At 41.8% G+C, this 16,831-nt stretch overlaps 2 protein-coding genes across 2 annotated transcripts; one reads left to right on the forward strand and one right to left on the reverse strand.

The window, feature by feature from the left end:
• Positions 1-68: 68 nt before the first annotated feature.
• Positions 69-12,484, forward strand: plekhg6 (pleckstrin homology domain containing, family G (with RhoGef domain) member 6). Its single transcript, XM_035162594.2, has 15 exons — positions 69-265; positions 4,297-4,516; positions 5,005-5,142; positions 5,397-5,534; positions 6,123-6,218; positions 6,340-6,390; positions 6,629-6,778; positions 7,088-7,198; positions 8,016-8,165; positions 8,253-8,387; positions 8,486-8,605; positions 8,716-8,848; positions 8,940-9,055; positions 9,697-11,177; positions 12,289-12,484. The coding sequence occupies exons 1-15, from the start codon at positions 246-248 to the stop codon at positions 12,467-12,469; spliced, it is 3,240 nt and encodes a 1,079-aa protein (XP_035018485.2). The 5' UTR covers positions 69-245; the 3' UTR covers positions 12,470-12,484.
• A 495-nt stretch (positions 12,485-12,979) lies between these two features.
• Positions 12,980-15,515, reverse strand: LOC118113198 (lymphocyte activation gene 3 protein). The gene is made up of 8 exons (XM_035162679.2): positions 15,398-15,515; positions 15,185-15,305; positions 14,865-15,085; positions 14,479-14,742; positions 14,046-14,360; positions 13,677-13,940; positions 13,459-13,580; positions 12,980-13,119 (listed from the first exon to the last, which is right to left on the reverse strand). The coding sequence occupies exons 1-8, from the start codon at positions 15,447-15,449 to the stop codon at positions 13,018-13,020; spliced, it is 1,461 nt and encodes a 486-aa protein (XP_035018570.1). The 5' UTR covers positions 15,450-15,515; the 3' UTR covers positions 12,980-13,017.
• Positions 15,516-16,831: the final 1,316 nt, after the last annotated feature.

Consider the following 16,831-nt stretch of genomic DNA (forward strand, 5'->3'; position numbering starts at 1 on the left):
CAACAACAGAACCCCCTCAAAAGGGATCAGTCACCGCGTCTGCTCCTCTAAGCACTTTCAACTGCGACACATTCACCAGCCCTGAGCTCTGATTTGTTGGCTGCAGAATCCAGTTGTTCTCGTCGGGCCAGTTGCAGAGGGAAGGGGTGCAGGTGAAAGCCGCAGTGGGAGGGACCCGTCCAGGTAAAGAGAGAGAGAGAGGGGGAGAGAGCTAACAGAAACCAAAGATGACTGTGTGAAACGAAATGGATCCAAACAAGCCCAGGTAAAGTCTGTGTTTTTACCTGATATGGAGTGAGTGTGGTGGTGTGAGCAGGTACAGGAGGACAGTGAGTCGTCACCGCTGTCAGTCACCTTCTTGTTGGAGCTTCATTGTGGATCTGTGGACTCTGCTGTTGCATTTGATTTGTTGTTATGCGGAGGCTGTAAAACTACCTGTCATTATTGAGCATTCGTTCATCTTTAAATGGGCTTAAATATTCCAAATCAGGTATAATTGTGTTTCTTCGGTGTGTTACTGTGGGTTACAAACAGACAGATTTCAAACAGGAACGACACCTCGATGAAAGCGTTTGCGTCAGAGCTTTGATGTCTGACATAGTTGCATGAGGTGCCGAGTTCCTCGCTGCAGTGTGTGGACTCACGAGTGTCTTTGCTTTTAGATTAACTTCTCAAACTGTGTCAATATGATCATGAGCGTCAGAGCGGTGATCCCACACTGCACTTGTGTAGCATGAGTCCCTGCTTATGTGTCATCTTTGACCGAGCAGTGTGGAAATGGCTTTTCTCCACTGGCTTCAGCAGTAAATTGAGAAATATTTCACTGTGATACAGAAGCTTCCTGAGAATAGAGACAAGTTTTTCCTCTGTAACCTAAATCTGTAAGATGTGATGTCAGGTTTGTGGGAACTAACAAACTCACATTTGTCCTGGAGAAACACTGCGGCATGTCAGAGCTGTGTAACTGGAGCTGCAGCCATGTGAAACTATCAGTGTCCATGTCAATGTTATCGTCTGAGAGATGCAACATGGACAGTCTGGTTACCTGGGTCACACCTGGTATTTACTTGGTGTATGTAATGGTCCAGAGAGGCACTGAGGCAAATATTAGCTGCATAAATTACTGCTAATTACTTCCTTTGGTTTACCTCCTACTACCTCCTATTAAATTATTATTAATTATTAAAACAAATCCTTGTCTAGACTTGCCTGTATTCTTTTGCTCCTTCAAAAGAATTTACTTTTCGTGGGTATTTCACATTCCATGTGTTTGTTACCATCCTGCTTGTTTGATGTCTCATACATTTATTGTAAAGTTCTTGACAAATTTTGTGCTACATATACACTACCGTTCAAAAGTTTGGGGTCACCCAGACAATTTCGTGTTTTCCATGAAAACTCACACTTTTATTTATCAAATGAGTTGCAAAATGAATAGAAAATATAGTCAAGACATTGACAAGGTTAGAAATAATGATTTTTATTTGAAATATTAATTTTGTTCTTCAAACTTTGCTTTCACAAAGAATGCTCCATTTGCAGCAATTAAAGCATTGCAGACCTTTGGCATTCTAGCTGTTAATTTGTTGAGGTAATCTGTAGAAATTTCACCCCACGCTTCCTGAAGCACCTCCCACAAGTTGGATTGGCTTGATGGGCACTTCTTGCGCACCATACGGTCAAGCTGCTCCCACAACAGCTCAATGGGGTTGAGATCTGGTGACTGCGCTGGCCACTCCATTACAGACAGCATACCAGCTGCCTGCTTCTTCCCTAAATAGTTCTTGCATAATTTGGAGGTGTGCTTTGGGTCATTGTCCTGTTGTAGGAGGAAATTGGCTCCAATCAAGCGCTGTCCACAGGGTATGGCATGGCGTTGCAAAATGGAGTGATAGCCTTCCTTATTTAAAATCCCTTTACCTTGTACAAATCTCCCACTTTACCAGCACCAAAGCGGCCCCAGACCATCACATTACCTCCACCATGCTTGACAGATGGTGTCAGGCACTCTTCCAGCATCTTTTCACCTGTTCTGCGTCTCACAAATGTTCTTCTGTGTGATCCAAACACCTCAAACTTTGATTCGTCTGTCCATAACACTTTTTCCAATCTTCCTCTGTCCAATGTCTGTGTTCTTTTGCCATATCAATCTTTTCTTTTTATTGGCCAGTCTCAGATATGGCTTTTCTTTGCCACTCTGCCTAGAAGGCCAGCATCCCGAGTCGCCTCTTCACTGTAGAAGCTGACACTGGCGTTTTGCGGGTACCATTTAAAGAAGCTGCCAGTTGAGGACCTGTGAGGCGTCTATTTCTCAAACTAGAGACTCTAATATACTTGTCTTCTTGCTGAGTTGTGCACCGGGCCTCCCACTTCTCTTTCTACTCTGGTTAGAGCCCGTTTGTGCTGTTCTCTGAAGGGAGTAGTACACACCGTTGTAGGAAATTTTCAGTTTCTTCGCAATTTCTCGCATTGGAATAGCCTTCATTTCTAAGAGCAAGAATAGACTGGCGAGTTTCACATGAAAGTTCTCTTTTTCTGGCCATTTTGAGAGTATAATCGAACCCACAAATGTGATGCTCCAGATACTCAACTAGCTCAAAGGAAGGCCAGTTTTATAGCTTCTCTCACCAGCAAAACAGTTTTCAGCTGTGCTAACATAATTGCACAAGGGTTTTCAAGGGTTTTCTAATCAACCATTAGTCTTCTAAGGCGATTAGCAAACACAATGTACCATTAGAACACTGGAGTGATAGTTGCTGGAAATGGGCCTCTATACACCTATGTAGATATTTCATTAAAAACCAGATGTTTCCACCTAGAATAGTCATTTACCACATTAACAATGTATAGAGTGTATTTCTGATTAATTTAATGTTATCTTCATTGAAAAAAACAGTGCTTTTCTTTGAAAAATAAGGACATTTCTATGTGACCCCAAACTTTTGAACGGTAGTGTATACATATAAATGATTTTGGCTTGGATTTGTTCATTTTGATCCTAAGCCAGTGGTTCTCAGGTTTTGGGGTTAGTCTCCTCCTCTGCTGGGAGATGTTCAAAGACAAGACAGCTGTTTATTCAAAATCCAGATATCTATAGGAAGAGCAAGACGTTATATAAAATAGTATAAGAGTTACTGGATGATTGAAGGAGTGGCACGGTTGTTCAGTGGGTCTCACAGTAAGAAGGTGCCCGGTTCGAATCTGTTTACATGTTCTACTTGTGTGTCCCTGTTTTCCTGCCACAGTCCAAAGACAGGCAGACATGGGTTAGGTTAGAGACTCTTAATGTGAATGGTTGTTTGTCTCTACATGTTGACCATGTGATACGATGGCGACCTGTACAGGGTGTACCCAGCCTGTCGCCCACTGTCATCTGGAATTGGCTCGAGTCCCCCTGCATCTCTCACAGTTCCCTTGGATATCAAATGGTTCGATGACTGGAGCTCCTCAGGCCTCTTGTGATGACGAATACTTGTGCACTTACAGATTTGGACAGGAAGCCAATAAGTCATCACCACTTCCATATTCTGAAGAAAATAAAAATGTCAAGTTCAGATTGTTTCATCAAGCTTGCTTTTATAACACTGACCAGTGTCCTCACGTGCTGAGTGACCCAGCAGTACGCAGAGAATATCTATGGAAAACTGAAACCTTTCCTAAAGCCTCACTTGAGCATCCATCTTTTCAATTTGAGAAACCGATCATCCACAAAACTCAAACTTGACACAAACTGGGATCTTAAACTCGAAGCTGTTTTTAAAAAGTGATCAGTCATGTTGTCATGAATCTGCTCTGATACTTATAACTGAGTTTTATGGTCTTCTTATTTTATCTTTTAGTATGTTTAGTCTTTTTTAAGCCCATCAATAGTGAGAGGTGCTGCAAACTAGCTTTGGAGAGAAATTCTGTGATGTGTGACATTGGTTTATTAGTTGCTTTACAAATTATTTAACATAAAAAATAAATAAAACAGCAGAAAAGATTGCCTATGGTTGAACAAGGTGACTAATGCAACTTGTAAACCGCAGACTTGGCTTTAATTTGAAAGGTCAAAAGAATTGTGATCCAGTTTCTTTAACAACTTGACATCTTTATTTGTTTGTTTACCTAAGATTTCTACAGCTTTAGTCTTGAAAAGAAAGTCTTAGTAAACCCATCAAATGATAACAAAGTGCACAATGTCCCTCCATTCTCCTCCACTCTCCATGTAAAGCCTTTTGTAATACCCTCTTCACCTCTTGGCCCTCACACACCTTCCTTTTGGCAATGAATAACCCCTTGTGTGCTTATCTCCAGCTTTTCCTCAAAAGCACTGCACGCAAACAACAGCGGGGGAAATGAGTCACAGATGGAAGACGGGTCGGTGCTTTGGAGGGACGGTGTGGACAGGGAGAGGCAGAGGGAAGCAGAGGGCCGAGAGACGGAAGTCGTTGATGGGACGACAGCAGCTGCAGAGATAAACCTTCGCCACAGGGGGTCAGCAGACAAACACAAGTTCAATTCTCTGGGCTACCAGGCAAGTGTCACAGGGCAGATATGACATTTACAGTGATGGAGCTCAAACATGCACAGTAGTACAGGTTTGAGGTGTTTAGTTTTCATATTTCCATTTATTCATATTTCCTTGTAAAAAATTAAGATGTAATCTGCTGATGTAGGATTATTTGTACCTTTAACAGATTTATCAAATATTGTCACTAAGTTTGTCTGTCTTTATTTCCAGAGTAACTTTTAAACATTACAACAAAAATGTTTTCAAATTATATAATGGGACTGGATTTATAACAGAAATATATTTATAAGATTGAGGTTTCTGCAGCTACAGCTCCACACTTCATGAGCTGGAGTGGCTCTCAGTTGAGGTGTATACACATGATTGTCTAGTTCCTATAGTAAAACATATTAAAGAAAAAAGGAAGTGCAGTGATTCCTTTGTTGTACAACATAGTTCCTCTGACAACATGGAATGCATCACTTGAAATGTGCAATTGTTTGACTTCCCAGAGGCGGACCAAGCAGAAGGTTGTGACTGACTTTGCAACAGTGAGTAAAAGCACGTCTGCAGCAGCCAGGCCCCGAGCGGCACTGAGACAGGTCCTGTTCAACCAGGGAGGGTCCTCTGACAAGAACCCAGCGTCTGAGGTATTATGCTGTCTCCTGCTCGTCACACTACATGCTGACATGTGTGGAAACAGATACAGACTTGCTCTAACCTGGTCCGCCCACTGAAATAACTGCAGCAATCTGTTCTGCTCCGCTGGCATGTAACGACAAACCGCAATTATTCATAACAACTGTTGAGCATCACTTCTAAGTTATCAGTGATTCATTATTACATCAGATTTCCCTCTTTTTTCCCCCCTCTCTGTTTTCTTTTTTCTCTCTGTGTCTCTCAGGAGCGAGGTCAGCTGGATGTGTTGAAACAGGATCTGGAGGCCTACCCTGTGCCAGTCAGTCTGAGGTGGCAATGGAAGGAGGAGAGTCGAGGAACGACACTGGAGAAGAACTGGACGGATATAGTTCACTCTCATTCAGTACGGGCGCTTTCTTTTTGGGAATAATTTCTTTTAAAAGACCAAAACAAGCACTTAACACTGAATTTATTATGATAACAAGTATTACCTTACAAGCTAAAGCCTGATAAAGTGTATTCCTTCGTGCCATTGACCACCACTGTTCCAAACCTGTTAAAAACACATCACTACTGAACTGGCAGACATGTTCCTTTGTTTATTCTGAGTAGAAACTAGATTCACCATCCTTCTTCTCACTAGGCCTGAAAGTCCACATCCAAAAGAAGTCCCCAAAATGCACTATTTACCTTACATACTGTTTATATTATTATTTTCTAATGATTATTCCGAATATCTGAAATCTATAGACATGGATTTATGTCTTTAGGAATTCTAAATGAATGCAACACACATGTTGACAAAGTGAGAGATGAACTGACACCTTGTTCTTTTCATGGAACTTGATCACTATCGTCACTTTCTTTGATTGCATCTCCTGCTGTTACTTTAAAATTCACACTCAGCGTTTACATCTCCTGGAAGCGTCTCTCACTTTTGTCTCCTTTTCCTCCTCTTCCCTCCTGCTCCTCTCCTCATTTTCACGCTCAGACCATGTCGAAGATGCAGAGACACCAGCAGGAGGCGCTGTGGGAGTTTGTCCACACTGAACTCACCTACATCAACAAGCTTATTATCATCAAAGCTGTAAGATGTCCGCTTGAATCACTTCATTTGAATGCCAGATTCATTCTTACGTGTGTCAGAGATGATGGGGGATTTTCCGCAGGATGTTTTCTTTTAACAGAGCTGTGTTCACCTCTCACAGTTGGTCGTTGCAGCCCTTGTAAACCTGCATCAGAGAGGATTTCTCCTGGAGGTCAGTCACTGAAAACACACAAACAACCTACAGGCCTATTTTCAAATGTTCAGCATTGACACACTTTTACTGCAACAAAGAGAACATCCGCTCGAGCTGATACAGAAATACAACAAGGGCAGACGGAAAATGTGGCAAGACACATTTCCACTGAGAAGGTGGAAAATATCACAAAGCAGGGTGGTTTAGCTTTAACATGAGGGTTTTTTAAACATGTTTTGTCTCCCTCCTGTGACAGGTGCAACCTCAGCTGCTCTTCTCCAACCTCCCCTCCATCATCAGTGCACACCAGCTCTTCTGGCAGGAGGTGATTTATCCCATGTTACAGGAAGTCCGCCGGACAGGGCAGCCCTTTGACCCCATGAGGTTAGAGGCTGGTTGTCTGCAGGTAAGAGCTCACTGTCTGCAGGATATAATCCACACATATTCATGAGTGTGCAAAGGAAACCAACTAAGTATCTATGCACACGTTACCTTAACAACTGCTTTAAAAAACACGAAGCCCTGAGCAGCTCCAAGCTGTTTATTGGGGAGAATTGCATGTAGATGTAGATTGAGTGTTTTCTGTTACGACTAAGTCATGACAGTTAAACTGATCTTTAAGTGTGCAATCGGTAACAGTTACAAGTGCAGGCCTTTTACTTATAATTTGTATTTTCTGCATTGCTGTTAATCATCTTTTTCTTTTGGTCGTCAGTTCCATGAGCGTTTCTCCTCCTATCAGCATTACTGCTGGGAGGAGGAAAACAACCTGGAGTTCACTCGCAGGCAGATGGAGAGCAACCCGCACTTCCTCACGTATGTTCAGGTACAGTGAGGCAGCGTCCGCTTGCACAACATACAGCACCAACACGCATTTAACTGAGGATAAAGGTTCACGAGCATACACTGAATTCATTGTAATGCCCAACTATTATTGGAGCCCCCTGTGTGGTTTGTGATGTTTTCATAACCCTGTGGGTGACGTGTCATAGCCACATACTGATGGGCAACCACTTGTCACAATAATATAAAAGATTTCTTGCAGTGACCTTTTACTGCAGAAAACAATCATTTTAAATGTTTTATGCAAAAATCTATATAAACAAATATTGTATCTGACAATGTTTTCAACTCTGTCTTGTGTGTCGAACCAGGTACCATAACTACACAGTTTGTTTGTGCACATCTCTTCCATTTCATACCCTGACACTTGTCACCCTGAGTGGGAGGTGATTTGTTTTTGTTTAACAGTTAAAGACACATTGTACGAGGAGGTGCTATCGGTGGGCGCTGAAGCGTTTGGACGTCAGAACTATTTGAAACAAAAACATCTCACTTACCTTCTGGTGGTTTTGGTTTGGGGTTTTATGTGTCGAAGCTGTGAGATATCAGACTGCTCTGTCACCCGCCAATGCACTGGAGGAGAATGGAAGATGTTTTTTCAGATGTAATTTTCCAGTGAATCAAGAAGCACAAACAAAAAAGTATTTTTAAACCTTGAAAAGTAAAAACAAAACAATCTGCAGGACTAGATACACATTAATCTACTGCATGATGCTGTTTGGCCACTCTTTTAAATTCATTACAGATGTTTTCGGTTCTGTTATATTAACCATTCCTTGTGTTTTTGTTCCGTGTCCCAGTGGGTGGAGACTCATCCTCAGTGTGAGCGGATGCGGCTTGGGGACATGCAGGCCAAACCCCACCAGAGGATCACAAAGTACCCCCTGCTGCTGAAAGCCGTGCTCAGAAACACCCAGGACCCCCATGTACAGCACACGCTCAGAGGCATGGTGAGGATCTGACACGAGTAAACCATATAACCTGTTTGTCTTCTGCAGAGCAGCAAAAGTCCCGCTAACCGTCCGTCTTCTTTTCAGCTGTCCAGTGTGAACAGCTTCCTGGAAAGTATCAATGACTACCTGAAGCTCAAAGATGAGGAGCTCGCTCTCTCCATCTCTGCTCAGCGGGTGGAGGGATATGAGGTGGAGGGAATCAGTGAAGAAATTGACAAGGTAATATGTCACATTCTTGATTTGTGTGTTTGTGTGTGTCATCCACTCTATCATGATGAATACTATGATGATTTCCCATGACGCATTTTCCTCCTCAGAATGTACGAGAGATCTGCCGGTTTGACCTAACTTGCCCGGTCAGAGGAGTGGGTCCGGGAGTCGTACGCAGGCTGCTGCTGGAGGAGAACTTGAAGATTCGCGACAGAAAAGACAACAAGGTGAGCCGAGCCCGTGGACTCACTGTACGACGTTTAAATCTGTCTCTTCAGAGCCTCCTTTTCGTCCCTTTTTTACTTGCTTGTGTTTCTTTGGACATGGTATCATGCAGCTGGAGGTGGTGGCTCTACTTTTCTCAGATGTGCTTCTAATGACCAAAGTCCAGAAGAAAGGAGAGCGGCTGAAAGTGGTTCGACCTCCTCTGGCCCTGGACAGAACTTCCTGCATAGCACTGAGAGACGGCTGTGAGTATTATTTTCCTGTAGAAACTGAGCCAGGTGTATTCTGTTTCGATATATCATAAATCCCTGTTTATAATTTCTCTTCTTCTCTAAGGTTCATTTGTTCTTGTGGAGGTTGGTGAACTGCAGAGCACTATGAATGTCTACATCTTTGCAGCCAGCACCTCAGAGAGCTGCTCCACGTGGGTCTCCACCATCCACCAGGCCAAGGTAAAAACGGACATTTCTGATCAAAGCTTTAGTGAGGACAGTAGTTTCAGTTAGGTCTTGGCCACATTAAAGCAACACCAGCAGTGTAGCTTTAGAGATGGCAGTGTGTGTGTGTGTGTCTTTTGGAAAAGTTGGTTCACAGGAGGAAATGTTGGCAAGGGTCGCCATTAAATTTGGTTCAGACGCTCATGTTTCCTGGAAAATTATTTCTTACGAGTTTTCGTGAGTTGACTTTTTCCAGGTGGCTATCAAGATGCTTTGATTTTACTTTTTGGGAGCTGTCATGCCGTTCATCTTTATATACAGTCTATGTGTTGGTTGGATAAATTAGTTCACATATGTCATACTTTGAATGATTTGTTACGACTTAAGTGACCCTCTGACTTTTATGTAATTGTATTATGTATTTAGCACCAAATATCTAGCATTTAGCATGCTAACTTGCTAAATGGGTGAGCACAGCAAATGATTTAACATCAGCACGTTAGCATTTTCGGTGTTACCATGCTGAGTATCATTTAGCTCAAAGGTCTGTTCACCTCAGAGCTGCTCACATGACTGTAGCCTCTGTCGTCTTGTTATATGAGACAAATAACACACTCATTGTTGAATGCTTTAAGTTTTCTGTGTTACTTTATCAGGGAACACTGGCAAACCTGAGAATGATGGAGAACAGCAGACAATTGGAAAACTGGAAAAACCAATTGGAGACAAAACCTATCAAAGAAGCCAAGATGGATAATATGGAGACAAGAGAACACAATTTTGTGGATCAACTTAATGAGGAAATGATCATCCCGCAGTCGATAAATGGGATGTTGGCGTCTAAAGAAAAGGAGGGAGCGCATCCGTATCAACCTGCAGATGACGTTAACGCTAACAACACCGGATTAACTTTTTTGGGATCCCAGGCCAGCGACAGTAATCGTAAAGATGAGGGTAAGAGCTTTGCTGGTCAGCAACAAACAATCAAAGAATATGAATGGATAGAAATGGGAGTGAGAGGCGATCAAGATGGGAACCCCACAAAGAAGGAAGAGAAAATAGTCGAGACTCAGATGACAAAGGAGCGAAGGGTGACCTTTAACCAAAGACCACAGTCTACCCCAAATCTGGATCTTTACACTCATAGAGCTGCCGAAGATTCATTAAGACCACACAATCTTTTAATAGGTGGATTACCAGATGTTGACTACCCAACAAATGAACATAGCACTTTACCATTTTCTTACCAGCCAACCAGGTCCAGGGAAAGGCCTGGGCTTCAAAGACTAGAGGGAGAAAGAGGGATATTAACAAGGAGAGATTTCCAGTCTGTGAACCAGGACATGAGAAAGTCCAGCAACAGCCAGTCTGGAGACATCCAGACATCTCCAGAGGTTAAGGGGTTCCCAAAAAATTTGAGGTCACCCGTGTTACGGAGGAGGAGGCCACTCAGCATCAATCAGGCACCCACCACTCGGATGTCCAAGAAGTTCTCCCAGGGCTCAGGAGAGGCTTGGACAGCCTCCTCTTCCAACTCTGAATCAGACTACAGCCTAAACAGCAAGAGAAACTCTGTTCCTTCTGACAAAAGCTCAAATTCACACCGGGTGCTCAAGCTGGGCTCCCTGAAGCCCAACCAAGGCATGTTTTGGCACATGAATGATCGAGCCTCTGCAGATCCCGAAACATGGTCTGAGCCTGAGCCTGAACTGAACTTCCATAGCAAAAGGCCCAAAATGAAAACCCAAAGGAGTGCTTCCATCCCTAACATTATAATCGAAGGGGGGCATGGACTTTCTCTGCACCCCACTAACCGTTACACTTTACCCCAACAACAATATGTACCTTTTCCCATCCCAGGACATTACCCTAACGGACACCCTTCTCCTCTGGATGGCCTTCTGGAAAGAGCCAAAGAGAGAAGGATGGGGCGAAATGTGAAAATGTCCAATTTGAGGTCAAGATATCCTCCTACCTCCCCCTCGTTTTCCACCACACCTTCACCATCACCCAGCGATGGAGACAGAGACACAGAGTGGGAGGAGGAGGTGGAGCTGATGAGACACCGAGCCCTCACAGTGAGTAAAGGATGGAAAGAGCAGCTGGTGGACGGAGATGAAGACGATAACAGGAACAGGTTAGTATGACAAAAAGTACTGTTACTAATTATGTGTAAACATGTGGTTCAGGAAATGTATAAATTTGTTGGATGGAGACAAACAAGTGATGGTTATGAGAAATATCTGAAACAAGAAGATATTTAAAACTATATAAATATACTTGCAGTGTCAAAGAAAACACGTAAATATCACATCATTCATAAAAAATTACTGAATAGGACTGAAATAATCATCATAATTCATTTGACCAATCGAGTTACTTCAGAAGTCTCAGTCGCTGTGCCTCACAACACGAACATGGTTTAACTTAGGCTCGAGTAGAACAACAAAAACTCTGAATGACACATTTTTTGCTTGTAGATACATTTATAACATAACATTTTCAAATGTTTAACGGTTTCCACTTTAGAAAAATGCTATAGTCACTCACATTATTGTTATTGTTATTATTGTTATTATTATTATTATTATTATTATTATTATTATTATTATTATTATTATTATTATTATTATTATTATTATTATTACTATTATGCTCTGAGTTGGGTGTCCAATCTTTGCCCCTGGAATTAGTTTTCACTGAGGAGTAGGTTGGTCATAGAGAGACTGTTCTGTGACAAAACTAACGAACGAACAAACAAAACTAAAAATGTCCCCAATGTATTTTTCATGTTTTCTACCTTAATATTTGAAATCCCAAATCTAAATTAACAAGATCAATAAAATGTCTCCCTTCGTTAATATGATTTTTGAATGTTTTATAATGTAAAGTACTTTAGCTGTTTATTTCATTAATCAATTTCTGTAAAAACTTCCATGTACAGTAGTTAGTCCACAATTTATATAACTCATTAGGTTATTATTTGATTAGCCTCCAAATTAAATAATCGTGATATTCTATGATTTAGTGTTCTTTGGTGTATTATGTTATTTTATACTTTTTGGCATGATGGAAATTCCTCTCTTCATTTAGTCCATGCACTTATGATAATGAAATTTAAATGTATTATACATCTTGACGTGTCTGTAAGGACGAGCAGTGGTGGACACTTACAGTATTTATCAGTGAATACACGGGCATAGTAAATGCTATAAGTAATAAATAATGACTTCTCTCTTTTTCTTTAGCGTTGCCTTTTCAGAAGGCGTAAATGTGGACTGGCCAGGCTGGTGCTTTGACGACGACGAAGTCATGGTTCATTTACAACCTCGAGATGAAGGACTTCTGGAGGGCATCAGCCGATCTCTGGCCTTATTGAAATTTCCTCACTTTTCAGAGCAAGAAGAAGGGGAGTGCAGTCAGGTGTAGGTCTAATACTGACCCACGACTTCAAATCAATGAACTGGACGTATTCAATTAAATGAAAATCATCAATATTTTAGGCTTTTTATAAAAAGAATATAAACAGTGTGACTGGATGTCGCAGCTCAGCAGCATCTTCATTCTGAATGTATTATTGCTGTAATTTATGTATAATAATGTGATATTTTTACATACATAGTAGTACAAGTGTTTTTGTAAAATAATGAAACATTTTTTATAAATGACTATATTTAATTTATATCACCAACAATGCCCCCCTCTCATTGGAAAACTTTAGATTTTATACAATGTAAAGAATAAAACTGCACTTGTATAAAACGTTCTCTTTCCAACATGTACTATACAAACAAATCCTCACATAGAACAATACCAAATATTTACATCTGAAACAACATGGTAACGTAAAACATTTCATTTACACTTTTATTCAAACAATGACAACAATTCTGCTACAACGTCTGCTCATAAAGTATTAAAAAACCTGTGCAACACAATGTCAGTAGAAGACGGTAACACTTTCATACGGTAACATTTTACGGTAACACTTTCACTCTGTGCTTTTCTCTCTCCTCCCGCTCATTGGAGACGGTTTGAATAATCGTCTCCATCGCAGGGTACTGAAAGATGCCTTGCTTCTGTGGAGCAGAGAAAAGGGGATGCAAACATATTAGACTAAGAAGCACAAAGTAGAATTAAAGATCTACGTATGGATGCCCATTTAATTTATTTCAGTTCAATTTAGTCTTGTACTTATTTTTTTCTCTGTATAAAATTAAACATCTGTTTGTGAGATAAGGGGTAATTTATTATTTATGCTAATTCTTTTCTGGAATCTCACCCCAAAACAGGCTATTATCTCTCTTGTAAAATGATTGTAAGGAATTTGGAAACTATAAAGAAAACAAGTCAATTTCACAGTAAAACTGAATACAGGGTTAAATATGATAGTTTTTGAATGAAACTTGGATCTTTACCCTTCGGTGGTTCTTGTACATCTGAGCCAGAATCAGCAGCAGAGCGAGGAGGAGCAAACTGAGCCCGACCACAGCAGCGGTGTTCTGTGAGGTACCTGACGCTTTTTGTCCACTAAGACTACCTGTGAAGAAGAAAAAAACAGAAACAAGTTAGAAAACGACATTTTAAACAAAAATCAAGTATATTAGCAGAACAAAATCAAGAGGAAAGAACTTACTCATCATTGGATCATTGTACGTTATCATTGTGGTTATGTTTCCTAAAATGCCGTCTTTGCCTGAGAACCGACATGCCCATGTGTCCCGGCTCTCCTCTGACAACAGGCTGATACTCAGAGTCTGCCCCTTGTGGATGGGCCCGAAGGCCTGATTGAGATCATTGGTCACACGAACCCATTCATATTCAGTGACCTCGCTCGTGTCGGACAGTTGGCAGGTCAGCGTCACGGAGCGTTTCTTCTTTGACGGGACACTGCTGTCAACTGAGAGAGAAAAAACAAGACGATAAGATGAATTGTAGTCGGCAAAAGAAAATATAGATTCAGGGGATTTAACCTAAAGCTTAAACTGAATCCATGTAAACTTACTTTTGGCGACGACGAGCTGGATGTTTCGAGCGAGCCTTTGTCCTTTTATGGTCCCAGAGCATCTGTACCTGCCCTCATCCTTCAGGTCAACCTCTTTCAAACTGGCAGATTTGTCCCAGGGAAGCTGAGAGGACGGTGAGGATGGAGAAAACAAGGCAAAGCGGCTGGGAGCTCGTTTATTAAGAGACCCAGTCTGCAGTTTCTCCCAGAGTGGCGAAGAGGGGTTCAACCCGGAGGAGAAGACACAGGGGAGTGTGACTGCAGATCCCACAGCAGCATACACCTTGGTGTCGTCAGATGGTGGTTGGATGATTCCTTCAAATAGAGCAAAGAAGCACATTTCAGGAACGTCTGCATTGATGAAATACGATGCACACCTCAAAGTTTTACAATCTTTAAATCTTCAAGGCATTTTTTTCCTCCAGCATCTCACCTGTCACTGTCAGAGTTGCTGAAGCTCGGCCTTCTTTGCCTTTGTAGCCCACCACACAGGTCCAGTTCCCCGTCAGCCTCGCAGATGCCTTTTCCGTCACGATGCTTTTCAAGGTGTCTCCCGGTGAGGTGACTCTAGTCTGGCGTGAAAATCGACTGTCGTTCAACATCCACTGCACAGCAGCAGCCGCATCAAACCCAGGAGTCACCTGACAAGTGACTGAAATGTCTCTCCCCCATATGGGAACCAATGGAGAGATGGACACTGTGTTGGACACAGGCGAGGACGAGATTAAAGACATTTGTATAATCACACAACATCTTGTAAAGACATGAAAGCCCTCAGTTCATGGATTGTTAAATTCAGCATTTCAACATGTTTATTACCTGTAATGATTCTGAGCATGACCACGGTTTCATCAACTCGGTCTCCCTGCTCCACCCTGCAGGAGTAAACTCCTCCATCCTCCTCCCTCACTCTGAGGATTTGCAGGCTGTAGTCGCCTCTTTCAAACTGATTGTGGGGGCATCGTACGCGTTGGATCCCTTTCTCTGACCAGCTCGAGCCCCACAGCTGCACCCCGCTCTTCTGCTTTCTCCAGACGGTGCTGTGGTAAGAGGTGTCACAACAGTACAGTGTCATCTGCGTACAGACACACATGAAGTGAAAGGAGAGTGAGATGCGAAAGGACAAAGTTGTGTCTTACCCATTGGTGACTTTGCTCCAGATGATGCCAGGAGAAACATTGGATGTCGGGCTGTATTTACAGGGTAGTACAGCCGGAGAACCCGCTTCAGCAAACACCTCTGTCACCTCACACTGAACTCCTGGGGAAGAAACATACAAAATATATTTCAGAAAGTTTACAAAAAAAAATCTTTCATAGTTTCTTAGTGTTAAAAAGAAAATATGTAATTACCTGTCGTAAGAAAAGTGATCAAAATAAAGATGAAACACTCCAACAACATCATTTTGCTGTTCAAATTAAGCTCCACTTAAGTAAACTTGCTTTCTCTCTGTTCGATATGCTTATAATGTGTTTTCCTGAGTTGGCTGATGAAGTATATTTATATGAAGACGTGGGCGCTGATGTGGGCGTGGTGTTTGGTCGTTCCCCTGCAGATCACGTGACTTCAGCTACAGGCCCGGGCTTTGATGTGGCCTGGAAACTGTAAGACAGAGATGCAAACAGGGAGACCCACTTCCTCCCACGGATTCTCTCTGTTTCACTGAGTTTCCTTCTTCACAGCAAATACACTGTGTAACAGCTCATAACCTTATCTGATTTGCCAGTACACGAGTCAAAGTGAGTTGAATGGGACCATGAACGGGACACATCTTACAGAATAGGACATCTGTAAGACTTGTCTGACGTTCCTTTTTTTCACAGTGGCCTTTGCACCAAATAAACAGGATCTAGATTATAATGCTTCTCCACACACTGCAGAGTGTGGATGTCACTTGTTTACCAATATGTCCTGTCTCATTCACGGAAGCTGTAGTTGTTGCTCTGAAACCGAGATACAAAACTGCAAACGCCAAAAACCGCTGTTATTCCTCCGTCACTGCCAGTTATAGCTGTGTTGACAACCAGTCACCTCACAGCTCTCATCAGCATCACCGGTACGGGAAAGAGGCCATTAAGTAGCACATTATCTTGTTCTAATGGACTTTCATGAGAGTGAATCATCCCCTCCATTCTCACGTCTTTGTTTTCATTGTCGTCAGTTCTTATAGCACAGCCACCACAGAAGAAACGGACCCACACCACCAGTCAAACATCTGTTTATCTCATGTATTAGAGCATATTTTTGATTCATTGTAAATACCTCAACACTGGTGGAAGCTGATCGAGTCCTGTCTTTTCACTTTATTAGACTGATCAGATGCTTAATATATCAGATGCATTACTGCAGACTTGTCTTCTGCCTGCTGTTATCTCAATATATGGTTTCATGATTTAATAATGTAACCCGTAATAAATTATTTACAACACAATATCACATATTGCACGCAAACACAAGAGTTTACTTCTACAACTACAACTCCTCCTGTGGACACACATAAGGGGACGATATAGTAAAACACAGTTGTCATAATTTTAAAAGTCATAATTTATAATACTGCACAGTAACTAAAAAATGTAATTTCTGAAGAAATAGTATCTATCTATCTATCTATCTGTCTGTCTGTCTGTCTGTCTGTCTGTCTGTCTGTCTGTCTGTCTGTCTGTCTGTCTGTCTGTCTGTCCAACTATCCATCTATCTATCTATCTATCTATCTATCTATCTATCTATCTATCTATCTATCTATCTATCTATCTATCTATCTATCCATCTATCTATCTATCTAT

The sequence above is a fragment of the Hippoglossus stenolepis genome, chromosome 8 (genome assembly GCF_022539355.2).
Source record: "Hippoglossus stenolepis isolate QCI-W04-F060 chromosome 8, HSTE1.2, whole genome shotgun sequence".
NCBI classification, from domain to species: Eukaryota; Metazoa; Chordata; class Actinopteri; order Pleuronectiformes; family Pleuronectidae; genus Hippoglossus; species Hippoglossus stenolepis.